Source organism: Macaca thibetana, chromosome 6, assembly GCF_024542745.1.
Source record: "Macaca thibetana thibetana isolate TM-01 chromosome 6, ASM2454274v1, whole genome shotgun sequence".
Taxonomy (NCBI): domain Eukaryota; kingdom Metazoa; phylum Chordata; class Mammalia; order Primates; family Cercopithecidae; genus Macaca; species Macaca thibetana.
Genome location: NC_065583.1, coordinates 68,744,653 through 68,759,233, shown reverse-complemented (window position 1 = coordinate 68,759,233; position 14,581 = coordinate 68,744,653). Strand labels below are relative to the sequence as shown.

The window sequence follows — 14,581 nt, the reverse complement described above, 5'->3', positions numbered from 1 at the left end:
GCTGGTTTTGAACTCCTGACCTCAGATGATCCACCCGTCAGCCTCCCAAAGTGCTGGGATTACAGGCATGAGCCACTGTGCCCGGCCACATGCTGGGCCTTAATCCACTTCCTATTCACATTTTTTTTCTTTATTTCAAGCAACCCCAGCCTGAGAATAACCCACATTCTATTCTGAAAATGTTTTCTTTTCATAATGCACATCAGTTGTGCTTCATATTCTAAGATGTGTGTACTATCTAAACACTTAGAATAAAGTTTATAAAAGTCATTAGTTAAATATTGTGTTCTGCTTGTTTTATAGAGCTATCATTGATATAAATACTATTTGATATTTTATGAACATTTTTCTAAATGGAAAGTTATAATTTACCAGTGAGGGGCGGGCAATAGGATAGATTAAAAAATAGCTTTTATTCAATATCAGTAACATAGAAGTTAATGAGAGACAAATTCCAACTCTAATTAGATGACCCATATTCTGTTTCTTACTAGGAATCAACCCTCAAAAGCGTATTGAGTGCCTTATGGAATTTGTCAGCACATTGCACTGAGAATAAAGCTGATATATGTGCTGTAGATGGTGCACTTGCATTTTTGGTTGGCACTCTTACTTACCGGAGCCAGACAAACACTTTAGCCATTATTGAAAGTGGAGGTGGGATATTACGGAATGTGTCCAGCTTGATAGCTACAAATGAGGACCACAGGTATATATAGAGTTTTATATTACTTTTAAAGTACAGAATTCATACTCTCAAAAAGACCTAATTGTAAGCAATGTTTTACATAATCATGAAAGTTTTAAGCCAAAATATATTTATTATTGTGAAAAGATAACTACTCTTAGTTTAACTCATTAGTGTACTTAATGTAATAACAGTTTATAGTATTATAAAGGAGACTAAATTAAGCAAATGATAGTTGAGAGGTGTAGCCCATATGTGGAGGAAAAAATAGTCACAAATATTGGAACAAAATAATCCATTTCTATCAGTATAGTATAAAAGAATGTGAAAACAAAATTTAAAACAAGACAAAAACTATGAGCATGATCCAGAGAATATAAAGGTTCACATTTTTCTAATGATGTCTTAGTATCAATAATAATAATTTTTTTTTTTTTTTTGAGACGGGGTCTCACTGTGTCGCCCAGGCTGGAGGGCAGTGTTGCAATCTTGGCTCGCTGCAACCTCCACTTCCTGGGTTCAAGTGATTCTCCCACCTCAGCTTCCCAACTAGCTGGGACTACAGTTGCACGCCACCACACCTGGCTAGTTTTTCTATTTTTTGGTAGAGATGAGGTTTCACCACGTTGTCCTGCTGCTCTTGAACTCCTGGCCTCCAGTGACCCACCCGTCTCAGGCTCCCTAAGTGCTGGGATTACAGGCGTGAGCCACTGCGCCCGGCCAGTAAATAATATTATTTAGCTAACAGCCATTCATCCAATCTGCTAGAGTTGCAAAACCTAAAAGAGTGCCTCAGATGCAGGGCACACATTTTCAGAACTCGGATTCTGTATTATGTCAACAAAAATACAACTGTCTTTTTTTTTTCTTTCTTTTTTTTTGAGATGAAGTCTCACTCTGTTGCCCAGGGTAGAGTGCAGTGGCACAATCTCTGCTCACTGCAACCTCTGCCTTTGGAGTTCAAGTGATTCTCCTGCCTCGGCCTCCCGAGTAGCTGGGATTACAGGTAGCCCCCACCATGCCTGGCAAATTTTTAGTAGAGATGGGGCTTCACCATGTTGGCCAGGCTGGCCTTGAACTCCTGACCTTAGGTGATCCGCCAGCCTCAGCCTCCAAAAGTGCTGGGATTGTAGGCATGGGCTACTGCGCCTGGCCAAAAATATGTTTTTTTTATAGCTTATTCATTTTTTAAGTCTGTGATGCAGAAACTACAAGCCTAGTCTCCGTTTCTGCTATGCAGAGAAGATTTCTTAAGTCCTGTAACTACTGGACTGCTAAGAGAAGACCACCATGTTAAAGCTTATTGTGTACCCTTGCCAGTCCATTTTAAAGCCCACTAAAGCTGAATATGCTGTCATTAATCTTCAGTTTGCCTGCATTAAACAAGCTGTTGCTCTTTCATGTCCAGAGTTCATTATGCTGATCCTCACGCCTTGTTTTTATATGCCTTAAATGTTTTGAAAGCTTTAATTTACTTTATTTTTTAAAAATAATAAGCATACAGTCTGCCAAAGAGCACTTTTTCTTTTCTTTTTTTCTTTTTCTTTTCTTTTTTTTTTTTTTTTGAGATGGAGTCTCACTCTGTTGTCCAGGCTGGAGTGCAGTGGTATGATCTCGGCTCACTGCAACCTCCACCTCCCAAGTGATTCTCCTGGCTCAGCCTCCTGAGTAGCTGGGACTATAGGCATGCACCACCACACCCAGCTAATTTTTGTATTTTTAGTAGAGACAGGGTTTCACCATGTTGGCCAGGCTGGCCTCGATCTCCCAACCTCAGGTGATCCACCCTCCTCAGCCTCCCAAAGTGCTGGGAGGCATGAGCCACCGTGTCCGGCCAAGCGCACTTGTAAGAGGGATGGCAGTATCACACAATCAAGCCAAAAAATACAGAGATTACTCTGAAAAGTAAGTGTGCTAATCTAAGAGCTTATAATGTGCACTGACTGAAGAAAGATCTTTAATCAATTCTATCTACCTCTTCCAAGATATATCAGTATCAGAGTGGCACCCAACCATAGATTAAATTACCACAAAATTCCTATTCAACATAGGATTTCATGATATATTGATAGTTTTTAAATTGGGAAACTGTTATATGAATAGAGTAAATGTACGTGCCCCACCCCCTGCAAATGTTTTAAGCTATTGGGTCAGAATAGGAAATGTAGAATTGACAAAAATAACACCTTTACTTTTTTTAGTGTGACAGATTAGTATTTTAAAACAGTAAACATTACATGAAATAAGAAAGAACAGAAGGAGATGTGGAATACTTGGAATTTATAGGATAATTGGTATAATCATATTATGCCTATTGTTTTCTATCGTTTTATTTGTTGTTACTGGATACACATTTTGACCTTAATTTTATGATCTCTTGATTTTATTTCAGGCAAATTCTAAGAGAGAACAACTGTCTACAGACTTTATTACAACACTTAAAATCTCATAGTTTGACAATAGTCAGTAATGCTTGTGGAACTTTGTGGAATCTCTCAGCAAGAAATCCTAAAGACCAGGAAGCATTATGGGACATGGGGGCAGTTAGCATGCTCAAGAACCTCATTCATTCAAAGCACAAAATGATTGCTATGGGAAGTGCTGCAGCTTTAAGGAATCTCATGGCAAATAGGCCTGCGAAGTACAAGGATGCCAATATTATGTCTCCTGGCTCAAGCTTGCCATCTCTTCATGTTAGGAAACAAAAAGCCCTAGAAGCAGAATTAGATGCTCAGCATTTGTCAGAAACTTTTGACAATATAGACAATTTAAGTCCCAAGGCATCTCATCGTAGTAAGCAAAGACACAAGCAAAGTCTCTATGGTGATTATGTTTTTGACACCAATCGACATGATGATAATAGGTCAGACAATTTTAATGCTGGCAACATGACTGTCCTTTCACCATATTTGAATACTACAGTGTTACCCAGCTCCTCTTCATCAAGAGGAAGCTTAGATAGTTCTCGTTCTGAAAAAGATAGAAGTTTGGAGAGAGAACGAGGAATTGGTCTAGGCAACTACCATCCAGCAACAGAAAATCCAGGAACCTCTTCAAAGCGAGGTTTGCAGATCTCCACCACTGCAGCCCAGATTGCCAAAGTCATGGAAGAAGTGTCAGCCATTCATACCTCTCAGGAAGACAGGAGTTCTGGGTCTACCACTGAATTACATTGTGTGACAGATGAGAGAAATGCACTTAGAAGAAGCTCTGCTGCCCATACACATTCAAACACTTACAATTTCACTAAGTCAGAAAATTCAAATAGGACATGTTCTATGCCTTATGCCAAATTAGAATACAAGAGATCTTCAAATGATAGTTTAAATAGTGTCAGTAGTAGTGATGGTTATGGTAAAAGAGGTCAAATGAAACCGTCAATTGAATCCTATTCTGAAGATGATGAAAGTAAGTTTTGCAGTTATGGTCAATACCCAGCCGACCTAGCCCATAAAATACATAGTGCAAATCATATGGATGATAATGATGGAGAACTAGATACACCAATAAATTATAGTCTTAAATATTCAGATGAGCAGTTGAACTCTGGAAGGCAAAGTCCTTCACAGAATGAAAGATGGGCAAGACCCAAACACATAATAGAAGATGAAATAAAACAAAGTGAGCAAAGACAATCAAGGAGTCAAAGTACAACTTATCCTGTTTATACTGAGAGCACTGATGATAAACACCTCAAGTTCCAACCACATTTTGGACAGCAGGAATGTGTTTCTCCATACAGGTCACGGGGAGCCAACGGTTCAGAAACAAATCGAGTGGGTTCTAATCATGGAATTAATCAAAATGTAAGCCAGTCTTTGTGTCAAGAAGATGACTATGAAGATGATAAGCCTACCAACTATAGTGAACGTTACTCTGAAGAAGAACAGCATGAAGAAGAAGAGAGACCAACAAATTATAGCATAAAATACAATGAAGAGAAACATGTGGATCAGCCTATTGATTATAGTTTAAAATATGCCACAGATATTCCTTCGTCACAGAAACAGTCATTTTCATTCTCAAAGAGTTCATCTGGACAAAGCACTAAAACTGAACATATCTCTTCAAGCAGTGAGAATACGTCCACACCTTCATCTAATGCCAAGAGGCAGAATCAGCTCCATCCAAGTTCGGCACAGAGTAGAAGTGGTCAGACTCAAAAGGCTGCCACTTGCAAAGTTTCTTCTATTAACCAAGAAACAATACAGACTTATTGTGTAGAAGATACTCCAATATGTTTTTCAAGATGTAGTTCATTATCATCTTTGTCATCAGCTGAAGATGAAATAGGATGTGATCAGACGACACAGGAAGCAGATTCTGCTAATACCCTGCAAATAGCAGAAATAAAAGACAAGATTGGAACTAGGTCAACTGAAGACCCTGTAAGCGAAGTTCCAGCAGTGTCGCAGCACACTAGAACCAAATCCAGCAGACTGCAGGGTTCTAGTTTATCTTCAGAATCAACCAGGCACAAAGCTGTTGAATTTTCTTCAGGAGCAAAATCTCCCTCCAAAAGTGGTGCTCAGACACCCAAAAGTCCACCTGAACACTATGTTCAGGAGACTCCACTTATGTTTAGCAGATGTACTTCCGTCAGTTCACTTGATAGTTTTGAGAGTCGTTCGATTGCCAGCTCCGTTCAGAGTGAACCATGCAGTGGAATGGTAAGTGGCATTATAAGCCCCAGTGATCTTCCAGATAGCCCTGGACAAACCATGCCACCAAGCAGAAGTAAAACCCCTCCACCACCTCCTCAAACAGCCCAAACCAAGCGAGAAGTACCTAAAAATAAAACACCTACTGCCGAAAAGAGAGAGAGTGGACCTAAGCAAGCTGCAGTAAATGCTGCAGTTCAGAGGGTCCAGGTTCTTCCAGATGCTGATACTTTATTACACTTTGCCACGGAAAGTACTCCAGATGGATTTTCTTGTTCATCTAGCCTGAGTGCTCTGAGCCTTGATGAGCCATTTATACAGAAAGATGTGGAATTAAGAATAATGCCTCCAGTTCAGGAAAATGACAATGGGAATGAAACAGAATCAGAGCAACCTAAAGAATCAAATGAAAACCAAGAGAAAGAGGCAGAAAAAACTATTGATTCTGAAAAGGACCTATTAGATGATTCAGATGATGATGATATTGAAATACTAGAAGAATGTATTATTTCTGCCATGCCAACAAAGTCATCACGTAAAGCAAAAAAGCCAGCCCAGACTGCTTCAAAATTACCTCCACCTGTGGCAAGGAAGCCAAGTCAGCTGCCTGTGTACAAACTTCTACCATCACAAAACAGGTTGCAACCCCAAAAGCATGTTAGTTTTACACCGGGAGATGATATGCCACGAGTATATTGTGTAGAAGGGACACCTATAAACTTTTCCACAGCTACATCTCTAAGTGATCTAACAATAGAATCCCCTCCAAATGAGTTAGCTGCTGGAGAAGGAGTTAGAGCAGGGGCACAGTCAGGTGAATTTGAAAAACGAGATACCATTCCTACAGAAGGCAGAAGTACAGATGAGGCTCAAGGAGGAAAAACCTCATCTGTAACCATACCTGAATTGGATGACAATAAAGCAGAGGAAGGTGATATTCTTGCAGAATGCATTAATTCTGCTATGCCCAAAGGGAAAAGTCACAAGCCTTTCCGTGTGAAAAAGATAATGGACCAGGTCCAGCAAGCATCTGCGTCCTCTTCTGCAACCAACAAAAATCAGTTAGATGGTAAGAAAAAGAAACCAACTTCACCAGTAAAACCTATACCACAAAATACTGAATATCGGACACGTATAAGAAAAAATGCAGACTCAAAAAACAATTTAAATGCTGAGAGAGTTTTCTCAGACAACAAAGATTCAAAGAAACAGAATTTGAAAAATAATTCCAAGGACTTCAATGATAAGCTCCCAAATAATGAAGATAGAGTCAGAGGAAGTTTTGCTTTTGATTCACCTCATCATTACACACCTATTGAAGGAACTCCTTACTGTTTTTCACGAAATGATTCTTTGAGTTCTCTAGATTTTGATGATGATGATGTTGACCTTTCCAGGGAAAAGGCTGAATTAAGAAAGGCGAAAGAAAATAAGGAATCAGAAGCTAAAGTTACCAGCCACACAGAACTAACCTCCAACCAACAATCAGCTAGTAAGACACAAGCTATTGCAAAGCATCCAATAAATCGAGGTCAGCTTAAACCCATACTGCAGAAGCAATCCACTTTTCCCCAGTCATCCAAAGACATACCAGACAGAGGGGCAGCAACTGATGAAAAATTACAGAATTTTGCTATTGAAAATACTCCAGTTTGCTTTTCTCATAATTCTTCTCTGAGTTCTCTCAGTGACATTGACCAAGAAAACAACAACAATAAAGAAAATGAACCTATCAAAGAGACTGAGCCCCCTGATTCACAGGGAGAACCAAGTAAACCTCAAGCATCAGGCTATGCTCCAAAATCGTTTCATGTTGAAGATACCCCAGTTTGTTTCTCAAGAAACAGTTCTCTCAGTTCTCTTAGTATTGACTCTGAAGATGACCTGTTGCAGGAATGTATAAGCTCCGCAATGCCAAAAAAGAAAAAGCCTTCAAGACTTAAGGGTGATAATGAAAAACATAGTCCCAGAAATATGGGTGGCATGTTAGCTGAAGATCTGACACTTGATTTAAAAGATATACAGAGACCAGATTCAGAACATGGTTTATCCCCTGATTCAGAAAATTTTGATTGGAAAGCTATTCAGGAAGGTGCAAATTCCATAGTAAGTAGTTTACATCAAGCTGCTGCTGCTGCTTGTTTATCTAGACAAGCTTCATCTGATTCAGATTCCATCCTTTCCCTGAAATCAGGAATCTCTCTGGGATCACCATTTCATCTTACACCTGATCAAGAAGAAAAACCCTTTACAAGTAATAAAGGCCCACGAATTCTAAAACCAGGGGAGAAAAGTACATTGGAAACTAAAAAGATAGAATCTGAAAGTAAAGGAATCAAAGGAGGAAAAAAAGTTTATAAAAGTTTGATTACTGGAAAAGTTCGATCTAATTCAGAAATTTCAGGCCAAATGAAACAGCCCCTTCAAGCAAACATGCCTTCAATCTCTCGAGGCAGGACAATGATTCATATTCCAGGAGTTCGAAATAGCTCCTCAAGTACAAGTCCTGTTTCTAAAAAAGGTCCACCCCTTAAGACTCCAGCCTCCAAAAGCCCTAGTGAAGGTCAAACGGCCACCACTTCTCCTAGAGGAGCCAAGCCATCTGTGAAATCAGAATTAAGCCCTGTTGCCAGGCAGACATCTCAAATAGGTGGGTCAAGTAAAGCACCTTCTAGATCAGGATCTAGAGATTCGACCCCTTCAAGACCTGCCCAGCAACCATTAAGTAGACCTATACAGTCTCCTGGCCGAAACTCAATTTCCCCTGGTAGAAATGGAATAAGTCCTCCTAACAAATTATCTCAGCTTCCAAGGACATCATCTCCTAGTACTGCTTCAACTAAGTCCTCAGGTTCTGGAAAAATGTCGTATACATCTCCAGGCAGACAGATGAGCCAACAGAACCTTACCAAACAAACAGGTTTATCCAAGAACGCCAGTAGTATTCCAAGAAGTGAGTCTGCCTCCAAAGGACTAAATCAGGTGAATAATGGTAATGGAGCCAATAAAAAGGTAGAACTTTCTAGAATGTCTTCAACTAAATCAAGTGGAAGTGAATCTGATAGATCAGAAAGACCTGTATTAGTACGCCAGTCAACTTTCATCAAAGAAGCTCCAAGCCCAACCTTAAGAAGAAAATTGGAGGAATCTGCTTCATTTGAATCCCTTTCTCCATCGTCTAGACCGGCTTCTCCCACTAGGTCCCAGGCACAAACTCCAGTTTTAAGTCCTTCCCTTCCTGATATGTCTCTATCCACACATTCATCTGTTCAGGCTGGTGGATGGCGAAAACTACCCCCTAATCTCAGTCCCACTATAGAGTATAATGATGGAAGACCAGCAAAGCGCCATGATATTGCACGGTCTCATTCTGAAAGTCCTTCTAGACTTCCGATCAATAGGTCAGGAACCTGGAAACGTGAGCACAGCAAACATTCATCATCCCTTCCTCGAGTAAGCACTTGGAGAAGAACTGGAAGTTCATCTTCAATTCTTTCTGCTTCATCAGAATCCAGTGAAAAAGCAAAAAGTGAGGATGAAAAACATGTGAACTCTATTTCAGGAACCAAACAAAGTAAAGAAAACCAAGTATCCGCAAAAGGAACATGGAGAAAAATAAAAGAAAATGAAATTTCTCCCACAAATAGTACTTCTCAGACCGTTTCCTCAGGTGCTACAAATGGTGCTGAATCAAAGACTCTAATTTATCAAATGGCACCTGCTGTTTCTAAAACAGAGGATGTTTGGGTAAGAATTGAGGACTGTCCCATTAACAATCCTAGATCTGGAAGATCTCCCACAGGTAATACTCCCCCGGTGATTGACAGTGTTTCAGAAAAGGGAAATCCAAACAAAGATTCAAAAGATAATCAGGCAAAACAAAATGTGGGTAATGGCAGTGTTCCCATGCGTACCGTGGGTTTGGAAAATCGCCTGAACTCCTTTATTCAGGTAGATGCCCCTGACCAGAAAGGAACTGAGACAAAACCAGGACAAAATAATCCTGTCCCTGTATCAGAGACTAATGAAAGTTCTATAGTGGAACGTACCCCATTCAGTTCTAGCAGCTCAAGCAAGCACAGTTCACCTAGTGGGACTGTTGCTGCCAGAGTGACTCCTTTTAATTACAACCCAAGCCCTAGGAAAAGCAGCGCAGATAGCACTTCAGCTCGGCCGTCTCAGATCCCAACTCCAGTGAATAACAACACAAAGAAGCGAGATTCAAAAACTGACAGCACAGAATCCAGTGGAACCCAAAGTCCTAAGCGTCATTCTGGGTCTTACCTTGTGACATCCGTTTAAAAGAGCAGAAGAATGAAACTAAGAAAATTATATGTTAATTACAACTACTATATAGACATTTTGTTTCAAATGAAACTTTAAAAGACTGAAAAATTTTGTAAATAGGTTTGATTCTTGTTAGAGGGTTTTTGTTCTGGAAGCCATATTTGATAGTATACTTTGTCTTCACTGGTCTTATTTTGGGAGGCACACTTGATGGTTAGGAAAAAAATAGTAAAGCCAAGTATGTATGTACAGTACGTTTTACATGTATTTAAGTAGTATCCCATCCCAACTTCCTTTAATTATTGCTTGTCTAAAAATAACACTACAGATAGAAAATATGATATATTGCTGTTATCAATCATTTCTAGATTATAAACTGACTAAACTTACATCAGGGAAAAATTGGTATTTATGCAAAAAAAGAAAATGTTTTTGTCCTTGTGAGTCCATCTAACATCATAATTAATCATGTGGCTGTGAAATTCACAGTAATATGGTTCCCGATGAACAAGTTTACCCAGCCTGCTTTGCTTTACTGCATGAATGAAACTGACGGTTCAATTTCAGAAGTAATGATTAACAGTTATGTGGTCACATGATGTGCATAGAGATAGCTACAGTGTAATAGTTTACACTATTTTGTGCTCAAAACAAAACAAAAATCTGTGTAACTGTAAAACATTGAATGAAACTATTTTACCTGAACTAGATTTTATCTGAAAGTAGGTAGAATTTTTGCTATGCTGTAATTTGTTGTATATTCTGGTATTTGAGGTGAGATGGCTGCTCTTTTATTAATGAGACATGAATTGTGTCTCAACAGAAACTAAATGAACATTTCAGAATAAATTATTGCTGTATGTAAACTATTACTGAAATTGGTATTTGTTTGAAGGGTCTTGTTTCACACTTGTATTAATAATTGTTTAAAAGGCCTCTTTTAAAAGCTTATATAAATTTTTTTCTTCAGATTCTATGCATTAAGAGTAAAATTCCTCTTACTGTAATAAAAATAATTGAAGAAGACTGTTGCCACTTAACCATTCCATGTGTTGGCACTTAGCCATTCCTGAAATTTCTTTTATGTGATTAGCTCATCTTGATTTTTAATATTTTTCCGCTTAAACTTTTTTTTCTTACTCCACTGGAGCTCAGTAAAAATAAATTCATATAATAGCAATGTAAACAGCCTAGCATAGACTAAGCATTAAACATAATAGGCCCACATAATTTCCTTTTTCTTAATGTTATAGAATTCTGTAGTTGAAATTGATTATTCTTAGACATTGTAGTCTTTTCGAAGCTTTACAATGTTACTGTCTTGCCCCTTCATCTTGTTGCAACTGGGTCTGACATGAACACTTTTTATCACCCTGTATGTTAGAGCAAAATTTCAGCAGTGAAGTATAATCAGCTGTTTGCCATGTTCAGGAAATTCAAATCACATGGAACTTCAAAGGTAGGTTTAATACCATTAGGATATTCAGAAGTATGTTTTAAAATCCCTGCCTGTTAAGGAAACTTTGTTTTTGGTGGGTACAGTTCTGGGGTACATGTTAAGTGCCCCCTTGTACAATGGAGGGAAATCCTCCTTCCTGAAGGAAAATAAACTGACACTTATTAACTAAGATAATTTACTTAATATATCTTCCTTGGTTTGTTCTAAAAGATCAAAGGGTGACTGTGATGATACATGCACACATATTTGTTGAATAAATGAAAATTTATTTTTAGTGATAGGATTCATACACTATTTGGGGAGGGAAAACCTTTTTAAGCATTGTGGGGCACTCAGAAGAGGAGATAAAAGAGGAGTAAACACACCTACCTGGTGCCTTGAAAATCACATTAAGTAGTTAATTATCTACCCCTTACCTGTGTTTATAACTTCCAGGTAATGAGAATGATTTTTTTAAAGCTAAAATGCCAGTAAATAAAGTGCTATGACTTGAGCTAAGGTATTTGACTCCAATGCCTGTACTGTGTCTACTGCACCACTTTGTAAACACTTCAATTTACTATCTTTGAAATGATTGACATTTACATTTTTGCCAAATGTTATCTGAAATTGTCTATGAATACAATCTATTTCTGTTGTTCTCCAAAGCTTCCATAAACAATGGAGATACATGCATATAGGTCATATTGGTTTCCTTTCATTTTCTGACTTTCTAACTTTCTGAATTATTGCTTGCCAGTTTTTGCAAACCACTTCAAGTACTTCTATGGAAAGAGATGGGATGTTAGTCAATTAGATAAAATTGCCTTTTAATTCAAATAAGAAAATACAAATGTTGAAAATGAAGAGTTCATTCCACATGCCAGAAAAGTGGAATTTTTGTAGGCAACACTGACTGGGAGAAGGGCCAGTCTACACTACCCATTGAAGTAAAGATTGCTGGATGAGGCCCTCTATTGGAGATAGTGGTTCTGAATTAGTAAAGGGGCAAGTCTCAATTCTAATTATAGATGTTCACAGGGTGCTGCTATAATCGATAGCAGGCCAAATATTCCCAATTTATGCTTGTCTACAAATGGCATACTAAGTCCAGTGTTGGGAATTAGTCAAGAGTTATGATGCCTGTTTAGAGAGGAGTGGGGGAGGGAGAGTTACCTATCGTAAGGCACTTCAAAGGAGTGCGTTGGGATCACCAGGAGTGCTTACCAAGACATAGCTGGGCCATACCCCCAGTTTGATTCAGGAGGTTTGGACTGGGGCCCAAGAACGTGCATATCTAACAAGTTGGAAGGTGAGGCTAATGCTGCTGGTCTGGAGACCACACTTTGAGAATTACTGCCCTAAGTTATCACAGTGAGGCTCCTTGAGTGATTTGCCTTCAGCTCTAGCGATTCCTCCCAGTAACTGGACCTTTAATCTGACAAAGTATGCCAACAGATAAACTCTTCTTCCCCTAGGCACAAAATTCAGTATTGAGCCATCCAATCTGATAATGCTTATCTCAACTCCTGACAGCAGACAAACTTAATCAGACATGAATGAACAAGTAATTTTAAAGACAATGATTATATCTGAAGGCTCAGTTAATGTTCCCTTTGAGACTTATAAAAAGCAATAACTTCAGCAAAGATCTAATTTGAATTTTCAGTAAGATTAAAAGAGACTATGAAATGGGAACTTTAAAATGAGAAAAGGTTGATTTCAGATGAAAATGTATCCAGTTTTTTAATATACAGTGGAAGTGATCAATAAGCAATTAACAGATTGATATTTAAGGACAACTTTACAAATTACCAGGGTAATGAAAAGGACATAATCAAAGATAAGCCCCATAAGAATCAAATAGCACTGTAAGTACAGTAAAATGTTTCTTAATTAAAATATGGATCTTGTTGCCACAAGGTTAATTACATGAAAGGATGAATTTTGCGGAGGATGGGAGCCAGGTGCACAGTATCTGAATATATGTTATCACAGGGTTTCTTGGAATCTAAGGAAAAAATTAGAGCACCAGAAATGCAAAAAGTAAATTGCCCATAGCTAAAGAAACATCTGAATAGTCAGATCATTAAAATTTATGAAATAATTATTTTTCAAAAGTCAACGTGGCTGAAAGTGTATTTTTTTCCTTTCTAATAAGCATATTTTCCTCATATTACGCAGACTTAAAATTTAAAAATTACTTTGTAATGTTGAAACCTATCGATTATGGCTCCTGTAAACCCCAGGTCATTTTTCTGCCATTCTTATAACTCTGTCTATGATCTATAAAAGTATATTCTGCTTTTTGTTAGGCCATTGATGCTTTTTTCAACCTGTACGTTCTATGTATATAATATTGTTTTTGGTGCTAAATACACTTTCTTTTCTCTGATATTCAGGATAATTCTTTCTCTACATTGTGACTATCCACTTATTTTCCTTAAGTAATACGGTTTTTTAATTAAAAATATTCAACATAATGTATGCAATTGAATATAAAGCAACATTAGTGAGAAGTAACTGTTGAAAGAAATGCCAAACATTAACTGCCCACCTACACCACCTTTTGGAATCCAAACCCTTAGCCTCATTGATTGGTCACTGAACTACGTAAGCAGTCTTTCTCCCTGACCTTTGTACCAGAGTTATATCTGACCTGGAGGAGACTCATCAGCTGGTCAGTGACCAAAGACTTGTATAGCCCTGCTTGGAAAGAAAAAAACGATTAGACCAATCAATTTGAAATAAGAGTCACAAAGGAAATTTCTGGCTGGTTCTTTTTTTTTTTTTTTTTTTTTGGATTTTTAAAAAAATTTTATTTTGTGGTAACATTTAAGATTACATCTACCCTCCTAACAATTTTATTTTATTTTTTTCTTTTTATTTATTTATTTATTTATTTTTTTATTATTATACTTTAAGTTCTAGGGTACATGTGCATAACGTGCAGGTTTGTTACATATATGTATACTTGTGCCATGTTGGTGTGCTGCACCCATCAACTCGTCAGCACCCATCAACTCGTCATTTACATCAGGTATAACTCCCAATGCAATCCCTCCCCCCTCCCCCCTCCCCATGATAGGCCCCGGTGTGTGATGTTCCCCTTCCCGAGTCCAAGTGATCTCATTGTTCAGTTCCCACCTATGAGTGAGAACATGCGGTGTTTGGTTTTCTGTTCTTGTGATAGTTTGCTAAGAATGATGGTTTCCAGCTGCATCCATGTCCCTACAAAGGACACAAACTCATCCTTTTTTATGGCTGCATAGTATTCCATGGTGTATATATGCCACATTTTCTTAATCCAGTCTGTCACTGATGGACATTTGGGTTGATTCCAAGTCTCCAAGTCTTTGCTATTGTGAATAGTGCCGCAATAAACATACGTGTGCATGTGTCTTTATAGCAGCATGATTTATAATCCTTTGGGTATATACCCAGTAATGGGATGGCTGGGTCATATGGTACATCTAGTTCTAGATCCTTGAGGAATCGCCATACTGT

At 38.2% G+C, this 14,581-nt stretch overlaps 2 protein-coding genes across 16 annotated transcripts in view; both read left to right on the top strand.

Annotated features, from left to right (window-relative positions):
- Nucleotides 1–11,770, top strand: part of APC (APC regulator of WNT signaling pathway) — a 143,417-nt gene extending 131,647 nt beyond the window's left edge. For all 15 annotated transcript variants that reach the window (XM_050793029.1, XM_050793026.1, XM_050793021.1 and 12 more), the window contains 2 exons: nt 495–709; nt 3,081–11,770. In XM_050793029.1, coding sequence (XP_050648986.1) covers nt 495–709; nt 3,081–9,651 — 6,786 coding nt within the window. In that variant the 3' untranslated portion in view covers nt 9,652–11,770. The remainder of the gene's footprint in view (nt 1–494; nt 710–3,080) is intronic.
- Nucleotides 1–14,581, top strand: part of SRP19 (signal recognition particle 19) — an 823,764-nt gene that overhangs the window by 755,935 nt on the left and 53,248 nt on the right. The gene's annotated exons all lie outside the window — the stretch shown is intronic.